At 45.5% G+C, this 25,039-nt stretch overlaps 1 protein-coding gene across 4 annotated transcripts in view; it reads left to right on the forward strand.

Annotated features, from left to right (window-relative positions):
- Positions 1–25,039, forward strand: part of AUTS2 (activator of transcription and developmental regulator AUTS2) — a 734,101-nt gene that overhangs the window by 270,789 nt on the left and 438,273 nt on the right. For all 4 annotated transcript variants that reach the window (XM_088657874.1, XM_088657876.1, XM_060283030.2 and 1 more), the window contains exon 4: positions 8,394–8,429. In XM_088657874.1, coding sequence (XP_088514000.1) covers positions 8,394–8,429 — 36 coding nt within the window. The remainder of the gene's footprint in view (positions 1–8,393; positions 8,430–25,039) is intronic.

Consider the following 25,039-nt stretch of genomic DNA (forward strand, 5'->3'; position numbering starts at 1 on the left):
ATTCAGTCAGAGAGAGAGCACATCTCTGAAATAAATTAATGAACAGAAAACTTGCCCTCTGGTAGATTAAGGGCAATTAATTAGCCAACAGCACTTGACACCATGGTGATGAATCCATGTTGAGTCCCCTAAACCTTCCTGCCCCCCTCCCCTCTTGCTGCATCTCTGCTTCTGTTGGCTTTGGGTGGCGGGGAGGATGACAACTTGTTTTCTGCTCTCTGGATAAGGCTGCCCTCGGGGCTTCAGAGACGCCGGAGCTGTCAGCCCTCCCCTTCCTTATGTAAAGCAGAGCTCTGTCGCCAATTCCATCTCATCAAAATCTCGCCTGCAGTAGAATTCGCTCAGCTGAGATTTTGCTCTTAGGCAAGATGGCTGCTCCTTCTGTTTTTCCTCAACCTGGAATTTGAGTCAGCCCAACATTCTCTTCCTCTCCCACTGTCACTTGCTCATATATTCACGCATTTAGCACATTTTCGAGTCTCTCTCCCTCCCTCTCTCTTTCTCCCTCCCTCTCTCCCTTCTTCCCTCCCCCTCCTTTTTTTATTTATTTATAGACTCTCATCTCCACACATCGGTTCTAGAATATTCTAGGGCATTAAGGGAATTTGCTAATGGAGCATTGGAAATTGCGTTTAGAGCTAATGAAATATAGAAAATGCCGCAGCAAATTGGGCACTGGGAGAGAGAGAGAGAGAGAGAGAGAGAGAGAGAGAGAGAGAGAGAGAGAGAGAGAGAGAGAGAGAGAGAAGAAAGTAAACAATTAAATGATCACAACACCAAGGGCTCTGTGTTTGGCTCTTGTTACCAATTGTGGAAGAGATCTGCAAATTAGTGCAAATCACTCCCTGAAAACATTAGCTTAATGTACAGCCAGCGTCAGAAAAGCAAACAATGTTAGGGATTATGTGGTGAAAGGGGGCAGGAGTGTTGTCATAAATTGGACTATTGGCCTATATTGGCAGTGTGCTTCTATTTTGGTGATTATTCATAGTTTATGACATTTCACCACAAGAGCAGTGGAATAGATAGCACAAGCACACACAAATACACATGTTTCATAGAACAGCAGGGGGGGGGGAAGCTGCAAGGGGGGGAAAGGTGTTCCCTGAACTTCAGAGGAGGCAGAGGGGGCCTGGCCCTTAACCGTGCATGTCAGCCCCTTAGTGACTGATTTTAGCAGTATGATTTGCCTGAAATTGGGTGGAGGCTGAGCAGATGGGACTTGTCGATTTCATTTTAGGAAACCTTCCCCGACTACTAAGAGCTAGTAAGAGCTGTTCGGCAGTGGAATTTGCTACCAAGGAGTGTGGTGGAGTCTCCTCCTTTGGAGGTCTTTAAGCAGAGGCTTGACAGGCATATGTCAAGAATGCTTTGATGGTGTTTCCTGCTTGGCAGGGGGTTGGACTGGATGGCCCTTGTGGTCTCTTCCAACTCTAGGATTCTATGATTCTACTGGTCCTGTTAGCTTATCTAGGGATCATGGGAGTTGTAGGCCAAAACTTCTGGAGGGCCACAGTTTGGGGATGCCTGATCTAGTCCACACTTTCAGCAAAGGAGTGGCTGTGCTTGCTCTATAGAAGCAAAACAAAAAACCCAAAACAATAGGCTAATCTGCTGATTGTGCCGTTTTAGACTGGTGTTCAAGCAAATGTGTGAGGGCATGAATTAGGTAGTGGGTGTGAGGTTGTGCGCATATCCCTGCGTGCGCTGGTTCTGCCCCAATATCCCCACATTCACTGGCTCCAACTCTTCCAATTCCAACGGCCATCATTTTTGCATGAAGGTCAGAAGGGAGGTCAGCCAAATGTCTTTTGAGGCTGTCTTGCCAACGTGAGGCTACACTCCTGAACGTGGGGAAGCTTCAAGGCACAACTGGCTGAAGAACTGACCTCCCCGCTGAATGATTGGCGGCCAAGAGTGGGTGGTGCCAGGACATGTGACCTCTAAATCTTTTCTGCCTCTACACAGCTCACTAGGGCTATCGCTGAGTCCACAATAGCACTGTTGAGTTGCATTTATTACCTGCTGGATGTGTACATTCATATGTTGCTTGAATCCCCCAATGTTCAGTTGTTGAGCTGTGGTACTCCATGCCCACTTCCTGCAGGGATTGACCATGTATCCCCTGTTCCCCCTTGGGAACATGATTTCACAGTCGATCCATCTCTACTTCTACCTGCCCCATACTCGTAGCTGCCAAGTTTCCCGTATTCCCCGGGAAACCCCCGTTTTTCCAGCCGTTCCCAGCTGGAAAAAACTGATTTTTTTGTTTCCCCCTGGTTTACTTACCGGCCAGGGGAGGCTCCTTTTGCGCATGTCTGGAGTCTCTGGACATGCACAGAAGTGATTTCTGGCATGGTGGCCATTTTGGAACTGGGCGGAGCATGCTCAGAAGCGACTTTTGATGCTGCTCTGCCCAGTTCCAAAATGGCCACAGCGCGACTTCCAGCGTGGCAGCCATTTTGGAACTGGGCAGAGCATGCTCAGAAGCGACTTCTGAGCATGCTCCGCCCAGTTCCAAAATGGCGGCAGCGCTACTTCCGGTCTGCCGATCCCTTATTCTTCCGGCAGGAACTTGGCAGGTATGCCCATACTTAATGTCCAATACATGGCAACATGGGTGGGGAAATGGCTTCACAGGCCAAATAGGGAGCCTTGGCCAGGTCTAATTGGGTCTTCAGGTTGGAGACTCTCCACCACCCCTTCTCTACACAGAGTAGGGTGTTCCAGCTAGAGATGCAAGAGACTGATGACCTATTCCATGTGCAACATGCACTCAACACATAGCACTAGGGTAGCAAACATGGTTCTCTCCAGACATTGTTGGGATCCAACTCCTGTCGGCTCCAGCCAACACAGAGATGATGAAGGATGGTGGGAGTTGTAGTCCAGGAACATTTTGAGGATGCCATGTTGGCTGCTTCTGCCATAGGCAAATGATGGCTGCAAGCAGTGCTCTCCCCCCCCCCCAGCCACAGCATGCCAGAACTCAGCTCTCAGGTGGGCCCCGTTATGGCCTGGCACTCTCCCTAGCAGCTTTACATACTTTACATACTTCTGAGATGTCCCAAATGAACATTTCAAGTCAAAACGGAAGCTGGCCAGCTTGTGCAAGTCTACACCTTTTTAAAAAAGATCTATGACTCCACCTAGCTCCTAGCCGCTCCAAGCCACAATTGGTCGAGCTACGGGGTGGGGCCAATTTGTATTTCCTTTTCTTCAATCCATCTCCCATGTAGCAGCAGTAGGCTTTAAGCTTTCCAGCCAGGCCTTTACAATTGCACACACACACACACGTTTGCATGAGGACCCTTCCAAGCTGCCTTAGCCACCCGCCTGATCTAAGAGAACGAGGGAGGCCAGGACACATTTATTTGACCTGCACCAGAACCATGGGAGACCCCCAAACCAGCTAGGAAAACACCTTGCCTTAGTTTTTAGCACCTCCACGGGCGATGAGTGTAGCTGTTGTCAAACTGGCATCTGTTCAGGGCTGCCCTGAGTCGCCTGGCGACTTACTATAACAACCTCGCGGTGAGTTCCGGCACCTATTTTCCTTGCAAAATTGCACTGGCCGCAAGCGTAATAAAAGTAGTGCGTCTCAGAGCTCCACCAAATTCTTCTACCACCAAGTCTGCCCAGTCTGCTGAATGACAGCCAGCTCACAATGCACATGCGAGGCTGCGAGGGGGAAGCGCCGCATGTCGCCCCTGTTTTCTTCCGATGTGCTTGTTTTGTGTTTGGGTATGTGCGTATCCGAGGCCGGGCGCTCAGATGCTTTGTTGCATTATGTTAATTCCTCGGCAGTGCAATCAAATTCATGTCGTAATTAAAGCTGTCAGTTGGAAGGCAAACCAATGGCTGCAAAAACACAGCATAACAAATGAAGTGAAAGGCTTCTGCATGTAGCTATACAATGCTTCGCCAGGCATGAAATTAAATAAGTAATTTGATGTTGACATCAGAAATTGAAATGATACCCACTGTTCCTTCATTCTGTCAGACCTGCATAAACAATGGCCAGAACAAACAGGAGCAGCGCAAGTCGCTTCCCCGCCCTGATCCCTCTCGTAATTCACAATATATATGCAAAAGCAGTACAGCAGGCCCACTAAGACCTGAAGGGTGTAATTTCTATGGGTTCTTGATGAGCTCCTGAATACAGGAGAGCTGCTTCTTTTGCATCCCAGGGCCAAAACACTCCTCACTTTAAAACAGCACAATAGCCGAAAGCCTATTGAAATTTGACAGGATTGGATGTTATTTGCGGACTCATCTGTGTTTCCTGTTCCGCTTGTGGGTGCTTGAATCAACCATCGTGTGTGTGTGGGGGGGGGGAGAGTTGTTTTGCTTGTGGTCGGACGAGAAACGCCCCAATTCGCCCACAAACCAAAACACAATTATCATACGAAACCAACGCTTCTCTGAATTTTTGCACCGCCGTTTTCCAGGCAAATAAAAAAAAGGCACATATTAAGGTGAAAGTGTGCCTAAATAATGCATACATTATTTTTTTTAAAAAAAAAAAACCATAGAAAGATGCACCATATTAGTCAAAGGCTACATACAAAAATATGTGCATGTTAGGAGAAGTTCACACTAAACAGCTGAAAACACCTGTCATGAAAATTGCATGTTAGAGTGAATTTCTCCCAATATATATACGGCCTTGGTCCTGTATACCTGAAGGAGCGTCTCCACCCCCACCATTCAGCCCGGACACTGAGATCCAGCACCGAGGGCCTTCAGGCGGTTCCCTCATTGTGAGAAGTGAGGTTACAGGGAACCAGACAGAGGGCCTTCTCGGTAGTGGCACCCGCCCTGTGGAACGCCCTCCCAGTAGATGTCAAGGAAATAAGCAACTATTTTACTTTTAGAAGACAACTGAAGGCGGCCCTGTTTAGGGAAGTTTTTAATGTTTAATGCTGTACTGTTTTAATATTCGGTTGGAAGCCAGATGGGCGGGGTATAAATATTATATATATATATATATATGGTGTGACTAATAGACACACCTTTTCAAGTAACTGGGAGCCAGTGTGGTGTGGGGGTTATAGCATTAGGCTAGGACCAGGGAGACCCAGGCTCAAATCCTCACTGAGCCAGGATACTCACCGAGCGACCTTGGACCAGTTACGCTCTGTCAGCCTAACCAACCTTACTGGTTTGTTGTGAAGATAAAACAGGAAAGGGGGAGAACTGTGTATGCCACCTTGAAAGATGGGATGTAAACATAATCATATTGTTTCCCCTGACAGGATACACTTTTTGTATGCTAATTTCACTAATCTCTGCATTTCTGCACAGATTGGGAAATGGTGTACCATAATTTGGACAGGTGCACATTTGGAAGGACAGCTGTGTTTCACTTCACGTGTTGGTTTGGGAAGTGTGAATTAGGTACTTGCTCATTAAAATGCAAACAGAATCATATCTGCACTGATGAAGAGCTGTGCGCCACATAGTAAAATGTGTTCTGATCCTCTTAACACCTCAGGGCAGCTAATTGGGATCTCAACTTGCAGTGAAATGGTCCACTTCTAATGTTCTGTCCCCTTAAGTCTGATTCATGCTAGTGAGGGACCACTTGCCTTTTCGTGCCATCTCTGGGGATTCATGGGGAGACACCTCATGGTGAACCATTGCAACCAAGCCGCCACTATTGCTTCTCTCTCTCTCTCTCTCTCTCTCTCTCTCTCTCTCTCTCTCTCTCTCTCTCTCTCTCTCTCTCTCTCTCTCTCTCTCTCTCTCCCTCTCCCTCTCCCTCTCCCTCTCCCTCTCCCTCTCCCTCTCCCTCTCCCTCTCCCTCTCTCTCTCTCTCTCTCCCCCCCTCTCTCTCCCTCACTCCCTCCCTCCCTCCCTCCTGCTGCAATTGGAAAATGCTTTAAAGAACACCATATCCCCAAACACTTGGGAAGAGTATTCCAAACCCATAGCCAGCCTTAAAGTTCAGAACCCTGCAAAAATATGTAGGAGGCATTTTATCTGGTCTTCTGGCAGTTCCCTCGCTGCGAGAAGTGAAGTTACAGGGAAGAAGCCAGAGGGCCTTCTTGGTAGTGGCACCCTCCCTGTGGAACGCCCTCCCACTAGATGTCAAGGAAATGAAGAACTATATTACTTTTAGAAAACATCTGCAATGGGAGGCTTTTAATGTTTTGGGGTTTACTATGTTTTTATATATACTGTAAGCTGCCCAGAGTGGCTGGTGAAACCCAGCCAGATGGGTGGGAAATAATAATAATAATAATAATAATAATAATAATAATAATAATAATAATAATAATGTCGTACCTCAGCTCCTGAACACCTTGTGAGTCAAACGTTTTGGCTCCTGAACAATTGGAAACCAGAATTGAGTGTTCTGGTTTTGGAACATTCTTTCGGAAGCTGAACATCTGACAAGGCTTCTACAGCTTCCGATTGGCTACAGGAGCTTCCTGCAGCCAATCAGAAGCCATTCTTTGAAAGTTGAAGGTTTCGGGAGTCAAACAGACTTCTGGAACGGATTCTGTTCGACTCTGAAGTACGACTGTAGTCTGCAGGCCTTGTAAGACAAAATTATCAACTGTTTTCATTTAATTCTTATTTTTGCAGGTGTACCACAACCTCGGTACATCTAAAAATGTTCACAGAACTGCTGTAACAAATGTTTTCTTGTCTTTGGTGCCACAAAATGTAATGCAAGTTTATCTAAATTCTAGTAATGTATTTATGATAACTTATAGCAGTGTTTCCCAAACTTGAGTCTTCAGCTGTTTTTGGACTACAACTCCTATCATCCCTAGCTAGCAGGATCAGTGATCATGAATTATGGGAACTGTAGTCCAAAACAGCTGGAGAACCAAGTTTGGGGGAAAAATGACTTAAAGCAACAAGATTGGCTTTATGTTCATATCATTCATTGACCATAGCTGTGGACCTAAAACACCAGCATGGTGTAGTGGTTAGAGTGTTGGACTAAGACCTCTGAAACTGGGGTCCTGATCTGCACTCAGGCTTGAAGCTCACTGGGTGACCTTCGACCAGTCATTGTCTCTCAGTCTACCCTACCTCACAGAGTTGTTGAAAGGACAAAATGGAGAGGGAGGAGAACCATGTATGCCATATTCTTGCTCCTTGGAGGAGAAGTAGGATATACAGTGGTACCTTGGTTTTTGAGCATCTCGGAAGCCGAACATTTCGGTATTCAAACACCAAAATCCTGGAAGTAATTGCTTCCATTTTCGAATGCACCTCGGAAGTTGAATGGCTTCTGTTGCATGTTTTTCAATTTTTCCAATTGAACTTGCAGCCAGCCCTTTGCGCCTTGGTTTTCAAACGGTCTTGCGGAACGGATTACATTCGAGAACCGAGGTAGCACTGTAACTTTAATAGACACATTAATAAAATAAAACAAAACTGACCTTAAGTGAGAAAAACAACTTTTGACTCTTGCTGTTCTCCTTGGAATTGCCAGTGCAGCCCCAACCAAATATGCAGAAGCCTATTTTGTGAGTTCACCTGCAGAATGGACCAGTGATGGTCTTTCTCTAATAAGGGAGAGAACTCATGCCAACTCATGCTCATTTTAAATTTTCAAGCTTTCCCCCCCAGATTTCACATGGTAGATTCAAATTGTCCACTAACAACTTTCAGCACCCTTAATGAACTACAAATCCCAGGATTCTTGGGGGGCTCCTGTGATGGTTTAAAATGGTGTGATAGTGCTTAAAATGTGCAGATGGGGCCTATGAAAACCAACTGAGCTAACTTTGGGGAATAAGTTGACAAGCAAACTCAGATGTTGCAAAAGAAAATAAGGAAAGAAGTGACATCCATTCATCCAAACCCACGGGGTCTTTTCCCCCTTGAATGCTGTTCATCTAGGGATTCTCAGCCACCCCCATCTCCCACTTGCTCTCATATCCTGCCTGCCCCTTCCCTGCCACAAAGCTAAGTAGCTGGAGTCCAGGGCATCGAATGCCAGCATGTCATGGAGGTTGGTTGATGTGTGTCTATTTAGTCTCAGCATAGGCCGAAATGCCATCATTAATTCATTACCCAGCTGCCTGTCAAATAAATTGGCAATTACACCCACCGCTGGAGTCTGGGTTTTCAGTAAATAGCATGTTACTTTCGGCGAGCTGTTGAGAAATGTAAAAAAAGGGGGTGGAGGAAAGAGTAAGGTGAGGGAAGTGTGTTTGTTTCACTAGCGGATGACAAGGGGCAAACAGTGTTGTGTTGATGAGAAACTTGATTTATTTATTTAAAAAGAGCTGGTGATGAAAGATGCAGGTTTGGAACATGGTAAAAAAGAAGACAAACAAAAGAAGAAGAAGAAGAAGAAGAAGAAGAAGAAGAAGAAGAGAGGGAGAGAGAGGTCTCTGATGTATCTATTTTGTTTTCTCTTCCAGAGCTCAGCCCCATCCAGCTTGGGAACAGGCTACTTCGTAAGTGGATTTCAACTTTTTAGATGGATGTTTTGGTATGGTGTAGGAGATGTCTATACACAAATTCAAGTCAAATCATCAATGCCATAAATATAACCACATATTCTTTCATTGAGTCTTCTGTGAGACCTGGGGGTGGGGGTCAAGTATTTATGTTTCTGTTATTGATCTTGCTTACCTCTCCGACGTTCAACAGAACTGAAATAAAATAAATGGAATGGAATGTGAACCTGATGGATTTTGGCCAACTGTTTAAGTACCTGCAAATACATGGTGGTGGAACAACAGGGCTGCAACCTTCCTAACACTTGTGAATTCAGTCTCTTGTTCCCTCCCAAACTCCTTTTGGGGGTCTGTGCCCCCTCTATTGCCTGGCCCACCACTGCCCAGGTTCCTTGCTGTTTTCCCTCAGAACCACACACCCCCTTTCTTATACCTCTACCCAAATGTCTATACTTTTCAGCTAGTGTCTCTGCAACATTTTGTCTCCAGCTCTGCCCCTACTTATCTGCGGTTTGTTGTTTTTGCTTCCTTTTTTACTGCCAGGAGTATCTCTGGCATATTGTCTAGCTTACCCCTCAAAACAACTTGCTCTTCCTGACCCAGCTGGAACCCGAGACACTCATCTCACTTTCCTCCAAACTTCCCTGAGGGCAGAAGGGTGGCTTTTTTTGGGGGGGGGGTCTTGTTTCCTTTAACTGCATTAGTCTTTATAATGTTTTGACTCTGCTATTTTTGTACTAGCCAAAGCTGCCATAGCTCAAATAAGATGCTTTGGTTATAATTGTCAAGTGTGTGGATGCCAGTAGTTCTGGTTACAGGTAGGTAGCCGTGTTGGTCTGGGTCGAAGTAAAATAAAAAAATTCTTTCAGTAGCAGTAGTTTTGGGTTTTTTTTATGCCAGTAGTTTTGGGTTTTTTTTATGCCAGTAGTTTTGGGGTTTTTTTTATGCTTCACAGAATTTTGGTTTAAGTCAGTTTCCCCCCACCCGCACCAGCTTCCCCCAAACTCACTCTTTTTATTTTTTTAAAAAAATGTATGTATATTTTTAAAAATGTGTGATTTTGCCTTGGTTTGCAATGTATACCAGATGTGGAATGCAACAGCAGGCTGTGTGTGCCTCTCTGTTGGGAGAATATACCAACATGGTACAGTGGGCATTCTGTTCTGGAAAACGTGGCTATTGTATTCTTGGAGTCCTGAAAAACATAAATGTGAAATGTTATTATGATGAAGTCTCACCTTCAAAAATGTCAGCGGCATGGGTATATCAGTGAAACCTTTGTCGGTTGTTGGCAGTGTCTTCTCAAATGGGAATATTTAGAACAGCTTTTTTCCTTGCTGTCATATATACCTGTGCACATTTTTGGGGTGGGGTATGCAGACCCTTGGGAATGGATTGGGTGATCTCAGCAGCTCCCACCTCATCTCTTGTTTTGCTCCCTATCCATATAAAACCAAGGAAACAAGCACTCGGTCTGAGCCCATTTCTAGGGCCCTTGTGAAATGCTTCCCCTCCATTTTGCCCACCCCCACCTCCCATTTGCAGATGTCGAAAGTGGGAGAGGAGTAAAAAGATTTTGGGGGCACGCTTACTGTTGTTCATTGGACGTTGTCGGTGTTTTCTCTTTTTAAAAACTTTGTTTTAGAAGGGAGAGTGACGCAAAGTTAAGCAGTGAGCTTCATGGCTGAGAGGTAGGGCCTGGGTCTTCTACTCCAGCACCATAACCGCTGCACTCTGCTGCCTTTCAGTACTGTTGGCAGCAGTACTGTAGAGCAGACATGTCCAATGCGAGAGGAGAGGAAAGTGGGGTGTGGGGTGCCGATGTTCCGCATTTGGGATGAGGCTGGATAAAAGGAGAGTGCCTTTCCTTCCTCCTCCATACAGAGCAGTCAATCAGCTGTCGACTCCATTGGGGTGATATGTAGAAGAAGGCGATGGAATCAACCATGATTCCATGCTAAGGAAAAAAGGGGTTTTTCCTGGCCACCACCAACGCCTTAACCCTCACCCCTAAAGTGAAGAAGTTGAAGAATGACAATGGGAGGGTGGTGGTAGATCAGTGCTAGGTTTTGAAACTGTATAGTAGATCACAGCCTATTTGAAGTTGGACATGCCTGCTGTAGAGGAAGTCAAAGCCAGGAAACCAGGCATAGCTTCAGGTTTCTGTAGTATGTAAGTAAAACTGTATTGAAACTCTTTCTGAAGCCTTTTGTCCATGTAGCATCCACCTGCCCAGTTTATGTTCATTGGGCAACACTAGCTTCTAACCTTCAATCTTCTGACTTGTTCTAATATGAGAACCAGGTGGGAGACAAACAATGTTAGGAACAAAGAGGGTATCAAGATATCATGTACTGGGAACTTGTTTTTATTTCTTCCTCTGCAAGGATCAGCCTCAGACCTAGGAACAGAAGAAGCTGCCTTCTACTAAATCAGACCATTAGTCCATCTAGCTTTGTACTGTCTATGCTGATTGGTGGTGGGCTTCCAAGGTTCTGACTCTAGGAGTCTCTTCCAGCCATACCTGAATATGCCTGGGACCTTGTGCATGCCAGGCAGATGCCCTACCACCGAGCTACAACCCTTCCTTGCCATTCATTGGCTAAGCCAGGGGTGGGGAACCTGTGGCACTCCAGATGTTGCAAGATTACAGCTCCCATCAACCATGGGCACCAGCCATGTTTGCTGGGACTGAATGGAGACAGAATCATAAAATCAGAGAACTGTAAAGATGGAAGGGATCCCAAAAGTCGTCTAGTTCAACAGCACCACCTGTAATGCAGGAGTCACAGCTGAAGAATCCCACCCAACAGATGGCCACCCAACCTTTGCTAAAGCAACTCCAATGAAGGAGAGTCCACCACCTGCAAAGGGAGTCTGTTCCACTATCAAACATCTCTTACCGTCAGAAAGTTTAGTTGGAATCTCCTTTCTTGTCCTTTGAATCCATTGGTTTCAGTCCTACCCTCTAGAGCAGCAGAAAACAAACTTGCTCAAACTTCCATTAGGAATTAGGAATAATTTATTGGCCAAGTACCAACATACTTGGAATTTTGCTTCGGCTACATTGCAATGTGAACGTACCTTATACAAACACTGTTCCACTCACAATACAATAGCACAGCAAAGGAACCCCACCCATAACTGGCCTCCCCTTCCGCTACACAACTACAAATTTAACAATTTGATGGCACATGGGGAAAAAACTGTTCCTGTGCCTACCTGTTTTTGTGTATAGAGTCCTGTAGCGACGTCCAGATGAAAGTAAATCAAACAGATGATGACCGGGATGCAAGGATCTGCGACAATTCACTCTGCTCTCTTCCTAGCTCAGATACCATAAAGTGTCTCTATTGAAGGCAAACTAGCACCAATTACCCTTTCTGCAATTCTTACTGCTCATTGGAGCCTTTTCTTGTCCATCTTGGAGGCTGTGCCATAGGCTGTCCTACCCCCCTAGAGCAGCAGAAAACAAGCTTGCTCAAACTTCCTTGTGACAACCCTTTAGATATTTGGAAATGGCTATTCTATCTCCTCTCAGTCTTCTCTTCTTCAGGCTAAACATCCCCAACTCCTGCAACCAATTACATCCTGAGGACCACAGGTTTTCTACCCCTGGGCTTAGCTATCCACTCATTCACGTCAACACCCTTGGGTGCTCTTCTTTGTCACATTTACATCTTTCCCGTCTACAGCCATGGCACCTACCTATAGACACTTAACTGGCTTCCTAGTCCTTCCTTCTTTGGTTTTTGCCAAAATGTCAACAGCCTCCTTTAGACCGACTCCCTCTGTACCGTTCGTCTCCTTCACAACAACACCTCTTCCACAACAGCCATCCACCCGTCTGTCATCAGTTACTGAGGAAAATAAACTTTTTTAGCATCCTGGGCATGGTGCACACCTCCTGAAAACAAGACGAGGTGTCAATAGCTGCAGCTGTCATGAAATCTGCAGACCGCTCAAGCTGTCAATAACAGACAGGCTGTGTGCTAACAACGTGGCACTGTCTTTTCTTTTCCCACCCCTGCTGCCGTTTCCCAAAGCATGGGCCACTTTGTGTGAGCGCAGGCAGGCTGGCTCTTTCTCTATATCCATCTCTCATCCCTACTCCTTCCCTTCCCTTCCCCCATACGGTAGGAATTCACATCTTCACTCTTGGGAGATCATGGTGCCTTTCAGTACTCTTGGTTTCTCATGCTTTGAATCTTAAATTCAGTTCTCTACATTTTGTCATCTATATATACCTTTTAAAAAAAAACCATCATTTTAGTGTGAATTTCTCACAATAAAAACATTTTTTATAAGGAATTTCTCCTAGAATGTTATTTTCATTTTTATGCACATTTCACCCTAATCTAGCCATCGGTTGGTTGGTGAACTGCATTGCAAACTTTGGGTACGTGCAAATTTTGAAGGCTAGCTGCGTTTCGGTTCCCACATGGTTTCAGAAAGGGTGGATTTGGTAGTTTGGGCTTCAAACGCAACCCGAATCAAATTTCGCCCTCGTTTTTAAATCTCAGATTTAGTATGTGTAGTTTGCAGAGCATTTCCACGTATAATCGTCCTATTCCAAATGCAGGGTGAAATAAGTCTGCCCATCACTGTTTGCACTGGGCTCCACCACACTGGCTTCCCTGTGCACATCTGAATATATGCACACCCAACATAATCCAGTCACAATTTGAAGACTTAGAAGTCCTGTTGATTTTACGAGGAGAGCTTTGCACATGCTTAAAGCTATCTGCTCTATCTTCTTGCACCATCAAATGGGGGGTCAGCTGCCACACCCCTCTTCTTCTGAGAAGAAGCCTGGAGTAGATTCTTCCAACCGTGGACTTGTAAACCAAATGTCGGGATGCTGTCAGTGGCTCCCGGCTGGTTGCCCAGGAAAGTATAAAGACAAGGAAAAGTTTCTTACAGTCCTTTTTTATTTCAATCTTTACAGAGAGAGGCTATAGAACCTCACCTCTTGGATAGTGGTGTTATCCCAAGTGAATCTCCACCCCCTTCTCTCCCACTTCCTCATTCATCATTCTCATCGTCTCCTCTATGGGTGCTGCTACCGTGTTTCCCCCTTTTTAAGACACCGTCTTATAACTTTTTTTACTCAAAAAAACAGACGGTGTCTTATTTTCAGGGGATGTCTTGTACCTTAAGGCCTCCTCGGAAGGGCCAGGCCACTGGCTCGGGGTGCTGCTGGGCGCTCTGCACGGCACCGAGGCGGCAGGCTGCTGGCTCGGCGCTCCGCCCAGCGCTGCTGGGCGCTCCGGGCGCTCGGCGCTGCAGACCGCCGGTTCCGGCGGCGGGGGGCAGGCCTCAGGCAGCTCTCCCCCCAAAAGAAGAGGCCAGGCGCTGCAAGGCGCTCCGAGCGCTTGGCGCTTCGGAGCGCTCCGCTATGCAGCCGCCGCTTCCGGCGGCGGGGGGCAGGCCTCGGGCAGCTCTCCCCCCAAAAGAAGAGGCCAGGCGCTGCACAGCCCTCCGAGCGCTTGGCGCTTCGGAGCGCTCCGCTCTGCAGCCGCCGGCCTCGGGCAGCCAAACAAAAAGAGAAGAGACCAGGCACTGCAGGGCGCTCCGAGCGCTCGGCGCTTCGGAGTGCTCCGCTCTGCAGCCGCCGGTTCCGGCGGCGGGGCGGCAGGCCTCGGGCAGCTCCTCCCCCCCAAAAAAAGAAGAGGCCAGGCGCTGCAGGGCGCTCCGAGCGCTCAGCACTTCGGAGCGCTCTGCTCTGCAGCCGCCGGTTCCGGCGGCGGGGCGGCAGGCCTCGGGCAGCTCCTCCCCCCCCAAAAGAAGAGGCCAGGCGCTGCAGGGCGCTCCGAGCGCTTGGCGCTTCGGAGCGCTCCGCTCTGCAGCCGCCGGTTCCGGCGGCGGGGCGGCAGGCCTCGGGCAGCTCCTCCCCCCCCCAAAAGAAGAGGCCAGGCGCTGCAGGGCGCTCCGAGCGCTCGGCGCTTCGGAGCGCTCCGCTCTGCAGCCGCCGGTTACAGCGGCGGGGCGGCAGGCCTCAGGCAGCTCCCCCCCCCGCAAAAGAAGAAGCCAGGCGCTGCAGGGCGCTCCGAGCGCTCGCTGCTTCGGAGCGCTCCGCTCTGCAGCCGCCGGTTCCGGTGGCAGGGCGGCAGGCCTCGGGCAGCCCAAAAAAAAGAAAAGAAAAGAGGCCAGGCGCTGCAGGGCGCTCCATGCGTTCACTGCAGCAACAGCAGCCGGTTCCAGGCCCCTCTGGCTGGCTGGGGCGCTCGGCGGTCTCGCATGGAGGTATGTCTTATTTTCGGGGGGTGTCTTAGATTTCACTAATGCTAAAAAATGCTGCCATGGCTTACTTTCTGACTACGTCTTAAAAAAGGGGAAACACGGTACATGTCCTCTGTCTTTGAGCTCTTTGCTCTCCTACTTTTAAGGCTCGCCAGGTTCTGGGAGATGGAGGGTCTGGAATGCTTTCTAATGACAACGTGTCAGCTGGGTGTTCTTCTGGCTCTCCCATAATTTCCCAACTTCCCCCCTCATCCGCCTCTCAGCTGCGACCTCCCTCAAACCCTTGTTGTAAATCTATACTGTCTTTTCCCCCCTCTTCCCTGGAAGGGTCTGGATGGGGAGGTGTATCCACCATTCCTCCTCTGCCCAGTCTCTGACCCCAATAAGGAAGAGGTGCTTGCCAGTCTCCTTAAGCTGGCTGTGCCCCCACTCATCCTTCTTATTTGTAGCACCCACCTCCCCTCACTTTACACGGCGGGCATTGCTAGTCAGTCACCTATTTGGGGGCCGAGTAGGAATTTGGTGTGGGGAGTCCGTGGACACTTGACAGTGGGGCCACAGTGTGCATGTCAAGTTCACATATCCAAGGGTCACATAGCAAGGAGGGAGAATTTCTTTCTAACTCCTTGCTTTGTGGCCACATTTTGCAGCTGTAAACATGTCCAGGAGATTAAAAAAAAGAGGATTCCATCATTTCTTATTGGATAACTCACCTGCCTGGACTCCAGTGATTTGGCTAACCTGTTTACTTGGGCTACGCGGATCCCCTAATTTGTTATATTTAATAAATATAACTCTTTTACCATCGACTTTGCCCCTCGAGTCTTCTTTATGGGTGTGCTGATAATGCCTTCATTTTTATTATTTTATTTATTTTACATTTCTCCCCCGGCTTTCTTCCACAATGGAACCTGAGCTAGCGTTAGTATATCAACACACCATTTTCAAGCCTCTCTCTTTTGAAAGGCTGTGATATAAACAAGTGTGGGTAGGCATTTTTTATTTTTTTTAAGTCTGTGGTAACACCAATTGAGCGGAGGAGAATGACGGTCACTATTGTGTATTAGTTTGGAAACATGCCCTCGTGTGTGTTTAGACAACCCGAATAGTAGCTGCTGCTTTTGATGTTGTGATTACCCAAAGATATGTACAAAGTGTAAATCACTATGTACTAAAGAGCGCAGCGAAAAAACAGCCCCCTTGTGCATTTCAAAGGCTATGTGTGGATATAGCTTAGGCTGCATTCACACGGGAGTTTATTCCGGTTTCCTGACATTTCTGTGACTTATTTTCTGCATTATATCTGAACTTTCACATTATATAAAAGCCATTTCCAGAAACAAGAGTGGAATATAATGCAAGTCTAGCACTCATTTGCAGGTTATCTGCAAATGTGTGTTTTTCTGGAAGCAAAACAACACAGAAATGAGCACTAAATTTGTGCTATATTCAGGAAGTGGCTTTTCATTTATGTTGTTGCTGGCATCCGTCTGTCTCGAGAGACACTGGAGTGTACCTCCAGGGGTGAAGCCAAACGTCTGGAGAATCACAGTGCCTGCTGTGGCTGCAGAGGCCAGTAACTCATAATTGCTGCCTCCCGCATTAGAAGCACCAAAGTGATCTCTCAGCAGTATGTATAGAGGTCTTGGACTGCCCAGGCAACAAGACCCTATGCTTTGCCTTGCTGACGTGGTCCAAAGAAAAGGAGACCAATACATTTGGCACCAGCTTAGCTGCAGGAGTTGCTGGAAGGAGGCATACATGGGGCCATGCAATGGTCTCAGGGACTCCACTCTGGATTTGTGCAGGGTATACTCCTTATCAAACATACAACAAGAACCCAGGTTACAAATGGCAAATTCAGAAATACAATAGCGTAAACCGGCCGATATTCTCACTTACCAATTTATAGACATATAACACCAAATGACAAAATCATGCACACAAGAATATGTAACATTCAAACATCATAGAAAAACGTATGACGAGATTCAGTCCAAATATCAGTCCAAAAAGTATCAAGTGAGTAGAATGCTGTCTATTATAAAGGAATATTATAAAGGAATACATATTACATATTCCTTTATAATAGACAGCATTCTACTCACTGAAGAAGCCAGTTCCGGCGAAACAAGGTATTTTTCTCCTAAAATAAGTTTTTCTTCTAAAATAAGCCATACCCGGAAAATAAATCATACCCCGAAAAAGCCATAGTGATAGGCAGTTTAACCTTGTGGGTTAAACTGTACCATACTTAATAATAATAAAAAGACATCCCCTGAAAATAAGCCACTGTGTGTTTTTTTGAGGAAAAATAAATATAAGACGGTGTCTTATTTTTGGAGAAACACGGTAACCAGGGTAATCTTGTCATCTTATCTATGAATGCGATACAGTGTGTTTGATTTCTTGAAGACAACGACTGCTATCCGATTTCAAGTTGCGCAGTTTCTGTGGCTCTGCTACTTGAGTGTCTCAATCGGGATATAAGTGTATGAATAAATAGCCTATCCGGGCTCTTGCCATTTAATTTTCTTTGAAGAAGAAAATACGTCAGAGAAGGTAAGATTATCAGTCTATGAATGGTAGCCCTTGCATCAGAACTTAGGCCTGCGCTAAACAAAATAAGAAGAAAATGGAGGGAGGGGAGGATGAATCAAATATCTGGAAGAATGAGTGAGTATTTATAAGTTGCACAGAAATTCTCACAATATCTGTTATCTGACTACAGTAATCCAATTGCAGGCAAACTGGAATTTTTTGCATCCATGTATCATTAGCATTCAAACACGAATTTTGGAAAAAAAAAGCAGTCATTACTGTCAAGAAGGAAACATATATTTCGGACTGGAATATTTCCTGCTGAGTAATCACAGTGAATTTGGTAAAGAGCCATTTTATCTTTAGCATGTTGCTGCTGCTGCTTACTGCTACTATAATGGCATGATATAGAAATGAATCAGCCAAATGCATCATTTTTTGTTTCATTTCCCCCCCTGTCAAGATGAAATGCATAGCCTCCGATGGAAATAGGGACATCCTATTCCTTAATAATAATAATTTTATTATTTATTCCTCACCCATCTGATTGGGTTGCCCCAACCACCTGGACAGCTTCCAATATATATAAAAACAAACTGTCCCGGTTTCTGATTTGATCCCAGAATGTCCTGCTTTCCCTAGATGTCCCTATTTTCATTGGAGAAATGTTGAGGTTATGGAGTTGTGCAACCCCCAAACCAAGGTGTCAGGGGTCTTTGCGGCTACTCTTGAGTAAAGACGCTCCACGCCTGCTTGTCTTAAAGTGTTTATTATGGTGCATTCTATTTGCAGTGCAAAGTCTATGGAGAACATGTCTGCTTAGTCTGAGTCAGAACCTCGCAATGGCTTCTTTCTGTTTCGTGCCCAACATAACAGTTTGGGGACGCCAAAGCGCCTCCCCCTTGTACTACGGGGTGCCGTTTGCCTCAATTTAGGCTTCGGGGGAAAGGGCCGCCCTTCTGACTGCCTTCCCTGCCTTTCCGGCCCCTCTTCCTCCCTCTCTGCTCGGAGTGGAGGCTCTTTGACTCTGCCCGAGCCCTGTCCCTCACTCTCTGCTTCTTGCCTCCTGTAATCTGATCCGCTGCTAGACTTACTGCTATGAGAGGAACTCGATCAGATTAGTTGAGGCTGTTCCCTATAAGCCTTCCCCCTTACACAAGGAGATGAGTAACTATACAACCTTTAGAAGACATTTGAAGGCAGCCCTGTAGAGGGAAGTTGTTTAATGTTTAATAGTGTGTTATGTTTTTATATATGTTGGTTAGCCACCCGGAGTGGCTTAGGAGATCCAGTCAGATGGGTGGGGTATAAATACTACTGCTACTCCCAGGCATGGCCAAATTTTGCCCTCCAGATGTTTTGGGACTATAATTCCCATCATCCCTGACCAGTGGTCCTATTAGCTAGGGATGATGGGAGTTGTAGTCCCAAAACATCTGGAGGGCCAAGCTTGGCCATGCCTGACTACTACTACTACTGTTTCTACTAATAGTAATAGAATAGGACACCCCTGTTTTCATTAGAAAAAGGTTGGAGGGTTTGCTAGAACTGTGAGGTGCAAATAACTCTTAACGTGCTTAACAAGCCACAGTTTGCAGGATTCTTTCAGGGGAGGCCACAGCAGTTTAAAGTGGCATAATTCAGCTTTAAATATACAGTTCAGGTAGTGTCATTTTATCCCAACATTCATTTTTAATATTGGTGGATTCCCATATTGGATTGCTGTTCAGTTGCGAATTCTGGAAGGTGAGGTTGGTGCAAGATTATTATTATTATTATTATTATTATTATTATTATTACTATTATGAAGGGGAGTGTTTTGACATTTGCTCAGCAGCTACCAAACAATCTGTCTCTCCAGTTCTCGGCTGGGGAGGCCTTTAATCTGCACCCAATCTGGCGAGAGCTGGGAAGCATACGCTGCAGAAATGCTCCCTTAGGACGCAGCTTTCTCGGCTGCCTTCGTAAAGACGGACATAAAAGGCTGCAAGTTCAACAGCTGTTTGCGCTGTTGCTGCAGATGCCGCTGGGACTCCGCATGGTGCGTTGTTGCATGACATTCCAGAAGCCCTTCCCTGGAGAGTGGAACAAGGAGGCAGCTGTGCTAAGGCAGGGACCCTGAGGAAGAGCCGCCGTCTTTTCAGAGCAGGAACTGAGGGAAAGCTGTGCTTGCACTCTCAGACACAACAGGCCAAGCACAGGCCATTTCACATTCTCACACAGTGATGCAGCACTGTGTGTGTGTGTGTGTGTGTGTGTGTGTGTGTGTGTTGTGTTGTGTTGTGTTGAAGTAAACCAGGCATGCTTCCAGAAATCACCTCTTAGTTTCCCCCAGGTCTCAGAATTCTGAATTACCTGCTCTTGCGTCCAAAGTGGAAGCAACACATTGGGGATTTTCAATTAGATCTCTCTCTCTCTCTCTCTCTCTCTCTCTCTCTCTCTCTCTCTCTCTCTCTCTGTGTGTGTGTGTGTGTGTGTGTGTGTTTCAACCTTGTATAGCCAAGATCTCAGTTCTTGGTGTGACTATTCTTGCAGAGGGTTGGGACCTCAAACAGTCCAAAGAGAACTGAGCATGCTCAGTAGGCATGGAACAGTCTGACTGTTGAGGGTGGAAGGATGGAAAACTTGTGAGAGGAGAGGGAATAGAACAGACTGGCTGGGAACCTGAACAGGAGCACTCCATTCTGCAACATTTTATTGCAGGTCTGAATTCCTTGCTGGAACAGAGCTTATGCCATGTTGCTTTAAGACTGTAGAAACAAGGGCTATTGAAGATTGCTCCGATATATGATTACAGTGGAGACATTGCTATATGCACAAAGTTGGAAAGATGCTGCCTTGCCCAGTACAGTCATACCTCGGTTTAAGTACGCCTCGGTTTAAGTATTTTCAGTTCAAGTACTCCGCGGACCCGCCTGGAACGGATTAATCCACTTTCCATTACTCTCAATGGGAAAGTTCGCTTCAGGTTAAGTACGCTTCAGGTTAAGTACAGACTTCTGGAACCAATTACACTCATACTTCGGGTTAAGTACGCTTCAGGCTGAGTACTCCGCGGACCCGTCTGGAACGGATTAATCCACTTTCCATCACTTTCAATCGGAAAGTTCGCTTCAGGTTAAGTACAGATTTCCGGAACCAATTGTGTTTGTAAACCGAGGTACCACTGTATAGAGGAATGGCTGATAAAACTGTTGGCTGAGATGGCAAAGTCAATGTGGACTGGGACTTTTTTCATGAAAAAGAAAATGAACTTGGTATTATCTGGATCTGAAGATGGGGGGGGGAATTGGTTTACAGAAGATAGAATGGTTGGATGTCAATGAGTGAATACTATATTTAGCTGCAGGACAGAGAACCAGAAATCATGTAATTTTTCTTTATTATCTCTCCTTTTCCTTCCTTCCTTTTTCTTTTTTAATATTCTTTTTGCCTCTGTTCTTTTTTAGGGTAAGTCTTTAGGTGTGTTATAAAAAGGTACTTTGTAATGGGTATCATTTTTTTGGTATATCTTTGGACAAGTGAGTATATCCATATATGAATATATATGACTGTAGAAGCAAGACATCTAGGGGTGGGGGGTTGCTGCGGAAGGAGAGAGCGTTGCTGTTTTAGCTTTGCACGACATTTTCCTACAGACAGCGATAACAATAAACAAGACACATTGGTGTTGCAGACACTTTGCTTATCTACAGAAGCGGAACACTTCAATGCATTTTGCTCATGTGAAAACGCTTATCCATTCCGAAATGAGTGAGTTTGCACAAAGGCACCCTGGTGACTTGCTGTTTGGAAGTGTTGCAGTTAATACACTGCCGTGTCTTTTCAACTTGTGTCTGTGCATATCTTTTGCAAAGGCTGGTTCTTGTTAGTTATCACTTGGCACCATAAATCATGGTTAACAGACCTTAATTTCCTTAGCTCAGCTAATGATGGGATGCCAGGTTTTTTTGTTTTTTTGTTTGTTAAACAGTAATTACCTTTGGTGAAGAGCATTGCACAAGAACATCTTGTAAGCTCGTGTCATCCCGTGTTAAATTGCTGCAGTAGGAAATAGTTGCACTGATTTTGAATTCAGCGGAATTCAAATGACTGAAAACATCAAACTGAAATCTGAAGGCCTGCCAACTGACTTCAGATCTTCCAAGGTTTGACCTCAGGAAGAAGAGAAAAGAAAACCCCCCAGTGTTCAGGCATAGCTTTCTGCTCTTGACCTTAGAAAATATCCCCACCCTAAAATCACCGGAGTTGTAATGCCAGTGTTCAACAGAATCCCAAATCTGGGGGGAACAAAAGTGGGGGCGGTTTACTGTCTTCAAGCTCACATCATGGACTTCCTTGAAGCATTTGATTGGCCCTCATATGAAACATGATGCTGGACTAAACTGACCTTTGGTTTGACCCAAAAGGGCTCTTCACCTGTTTCCTAATAGCTGTGTCAGTGATGTAGTGGAGGGGAGTTCTACTTCTGCCACACAGTTAAGGTTTTTCTATTCTTTTCCCAGAGCAGGACTGATGACATCATTTGTCAGAGCACCAGAACCATTGGCAGACCTCCTTTGAATGAGGTCACAATGAGAGTTTTAAGTTTGTCTCTGTGACTGGTTAGCGTAGAACAGGCATAGGCAAACTCGGCCCTCCAGATGTTTGGGGACTACAATTCCCATCATCCCTGACCACTTGTCCTGTTAGCTAGGGATGATGGGAGTTGTAATCCCAAAACATCTGGAGGGCCGAGTTTGCCTATGCCCTGGCATAGACCAGGTGGTACCTGCCAGATGCCCAACTCCCATCAGGCCTGGCCAGTGGTCATGAACCATGAGGGTTGTAGTACAGCAGCATAAGGAAAATAACCGAGGGGGTGGATACATCTTTCCTTTCCTTCGATGGGATTCCTACTTCATGCTGATGGTAGCACTTCCTTACAAGATAGCTTGCACTTATAATTAAAAGCTAAAAGTTGCATTTCAGTTGGCTGAAGAGCTTTAGTTTGAGCTTCACAAGGTGAATCTAGGCACTCAGAAATAAGCAATACCAAGTTCAATGGAGCTCTGTTCCAGGAAACTACACTAGCGGCCAAAATTGTGGAAACTTTTTGGAAAAAGTATATTTCTGAGGTTTGATGACTCATAACACCTTTTTAAAAACAAAACAAAACAAAACATAAAATTATATATCAATGGAAAGATAATTTAATGAAGAATGTAATGTGACAAAGTTTGTTCAGTTTCCTGTATTCTATCAAAGGTTATAGCTAAATAACTAGAAGAAGGAAGCCCAACTTGCTTAGGTTGATATGCAGTAGCTTTCCTTCATTTGAATGTAGCCAATGAACATGAGTGTTTAGAGAGCCAATCAGGTGTTATGAGCCATCAAACCTCGGAAATACACTTTCCCCAAAAGGTTTCCACAATTTTGGCCACTAGTGTATGTATATATAGAGAGAGATGCTTTTATTTCTAGACTCTTCTTGCAGACATGGAGAGGGTTGTGGCCATGACAATCACTTCAAAATTGAGCGCCACAACCCCAGAGTCGCTCAGGACTGGACCTAATGGTCAGGGGTCCCTTTACCTTTACCTTTACACTGTTGGGGGAATCAAGCTTAGGACATCTGGTTGGATACTATGGGATATAGAAAGAAAGATGAACCATTGGCCTGATCTGCAGATCTTTTCTTCTCTTTGTAGTTGTTTTAAGACTCTAGCAGTTTTGTAACATGCTGAAGAAATCCATGTTGTGTGTGTGTGTGTGGGGGGGTGTTCATTCAGTTTAACCCATTGGCGTCAAGGTGTATTGAATTTTCATTCATATTTGGCTTCTGTAAACCTCCAATGTGTGTTTGTTATTTAGTCAAAAAGAGGTGCAGCCTGGGCCTACTCAGAAGTAAGCCTCTCTGATTTCAATAGGACTGTCTGTCTGGTTTCGGAAGGGAAATTAACTATCATGTTTTCAGTTTGTTTTTTTGCTGCTCCAGAGGGGAGGACCCAAACCAATGTTGAGAAATGAGATTCTGACTTAGGAAGACCTTTCTGATAGTCAGAGCTGTTTGACAGTGGAACCGACTCCCTCAGAACATGGTGGACTCTCCTTCATTTGAGGTTTTTACAGAAAGGTTGAATCGCCATCTGTCAGGGAGTCTTTAGCTGTGAATCCTGCTTTGCTGGGGGTTGGACTAGATGACATTTGTGGTTCCCTTCCAACTCTACAATCCTATGACTTAATCCCACTTAAGCACACTTAGGATGGCAGCCTCAGCATCATACGTGCCCGCAAGAGTGTTCGGCATGATTTCCTGGAGAGAAAACTCTTTGATTGACTTTTTTTTTGCTTCTTTTTAAGGGTTTGTAAACCTTAGTGCAGCTCATCAGAAATGGAGCTGGGAAACGGGGTAATCAGGCTGACACTTCAAGTAATGATGGTGAACTTTGCTCATCTGAAATGTTGTACATGTTCATTTTTTATACTCCAGGAGCCTTTGAAAATTCAGTGCCCTGTTAACTGCATATATAATGGGCCACCATTATCCTGTAAATGCACTTCGCACAATAAAACCTCTCCCTGGGTCAATTAATTTTAATGTTTGTCAGCAGTAGCAGTGCCCCTGATGTATTTTATTTTATTTTTAAGAATTGAGAGGGTCTATTTAAGTAGTCCATATGAAGAAGTGGCCAAGTAAAGGAAGTTCAGCAAACTCTTGTGATTAGATATGGACCCGTTTTTTCTGTTAAAATACTCAAAAGTGGCTTACAATGAAAAACAACAAGTATATATATATATATATATATATATATATATATATATATATATATGAACTATTCAGTATAACCATATGATGAATAGAAACCATATGTTCTTTTATTATTATTATTATTATTTTAAAAATAAATTTTATTGTATAAAAGCACGATGAATAAAAACACAAATATACATAAGAAAAATACAAAACGTTACAAATACTGGAAAAAAAGAAAAGAAAAAAAGAGAGAAAAAAGACAAACGCTAGAAAGCCTTATCTAAAAAAAAAAATCCAACCAAGTCTATCCTCTAGAAAAAAAAGAAAAGATACAGAATATATACACTCATTACCTTTGTACACAGATACTTCCCATCCCTTTTGTTATACATTTTTATCTATCTTGTCTTTCACAGGTTCTTACTAACAGTATCCTTTTTTCCTTTTCTTATCCATTCCAATCATTTCTAATTTTCTCAAACATCATTCAATATCCATGAGTAGAGAGTTATTTGGATAGTATGTTTTAAGATAATTTTTGTACACATTCCACTGTTTTGTAGCTTTTTGCACAGGTATATCTCTTATTGAATCGGCCAGTTTTGCCATAGAACATAGAAACCATATGTTCTAGTTGCACGTTTTGCTGTTTCCAGCAGAGCAGACTTTCTGCGGCACTGACTTGCATCCTCCGAAGCGTCACCCCAAACGGGCGGAGGAAGGGGTGTGGTGGGGACGGTCCGCCCCAGGTGTCACCACTGACGGGGCTGACAAAATGCTGGGCGGCACTCACTGAGGGGCCTGCACCGCACCAGAGACATGCGTCTCTCCTGGGAGTGACACGGTGGCTTGGACGCCCGCAGACTCCGCACTGCCCCAAACAGTCCGCCTGCTGCCCCCCCAGCTGTGGGGAGGATGAGTGGGAGGAGGCAGGCAGACTCCTCAGAGACCCCGTGGGGCATCCTGCCCTGGCTCGGCTTGCCCCATGGGCGTCTGGCTTCACCCCTGAGTGCAGGGCACACATGCCGCCCCAGGCGCCTGATTGGCGTGCTCTGCCACTGACCCCAAAGACTTGGTTTTTCTTTGG

Source organism: Zootoca vivipara, chromosome 14, assembly GCF_965207765.1.
Source record: "Zootoca vivipara chromosome 14, rZooViv2.hap1.1, whole genome shotgun sequence".
NCBI classification, from domain to species: Eukaryota; Metazoa; Chordata; class Lepidosauria; order Squamata; family Lacertidae; genus Zootoca; species Zootoca vivipara.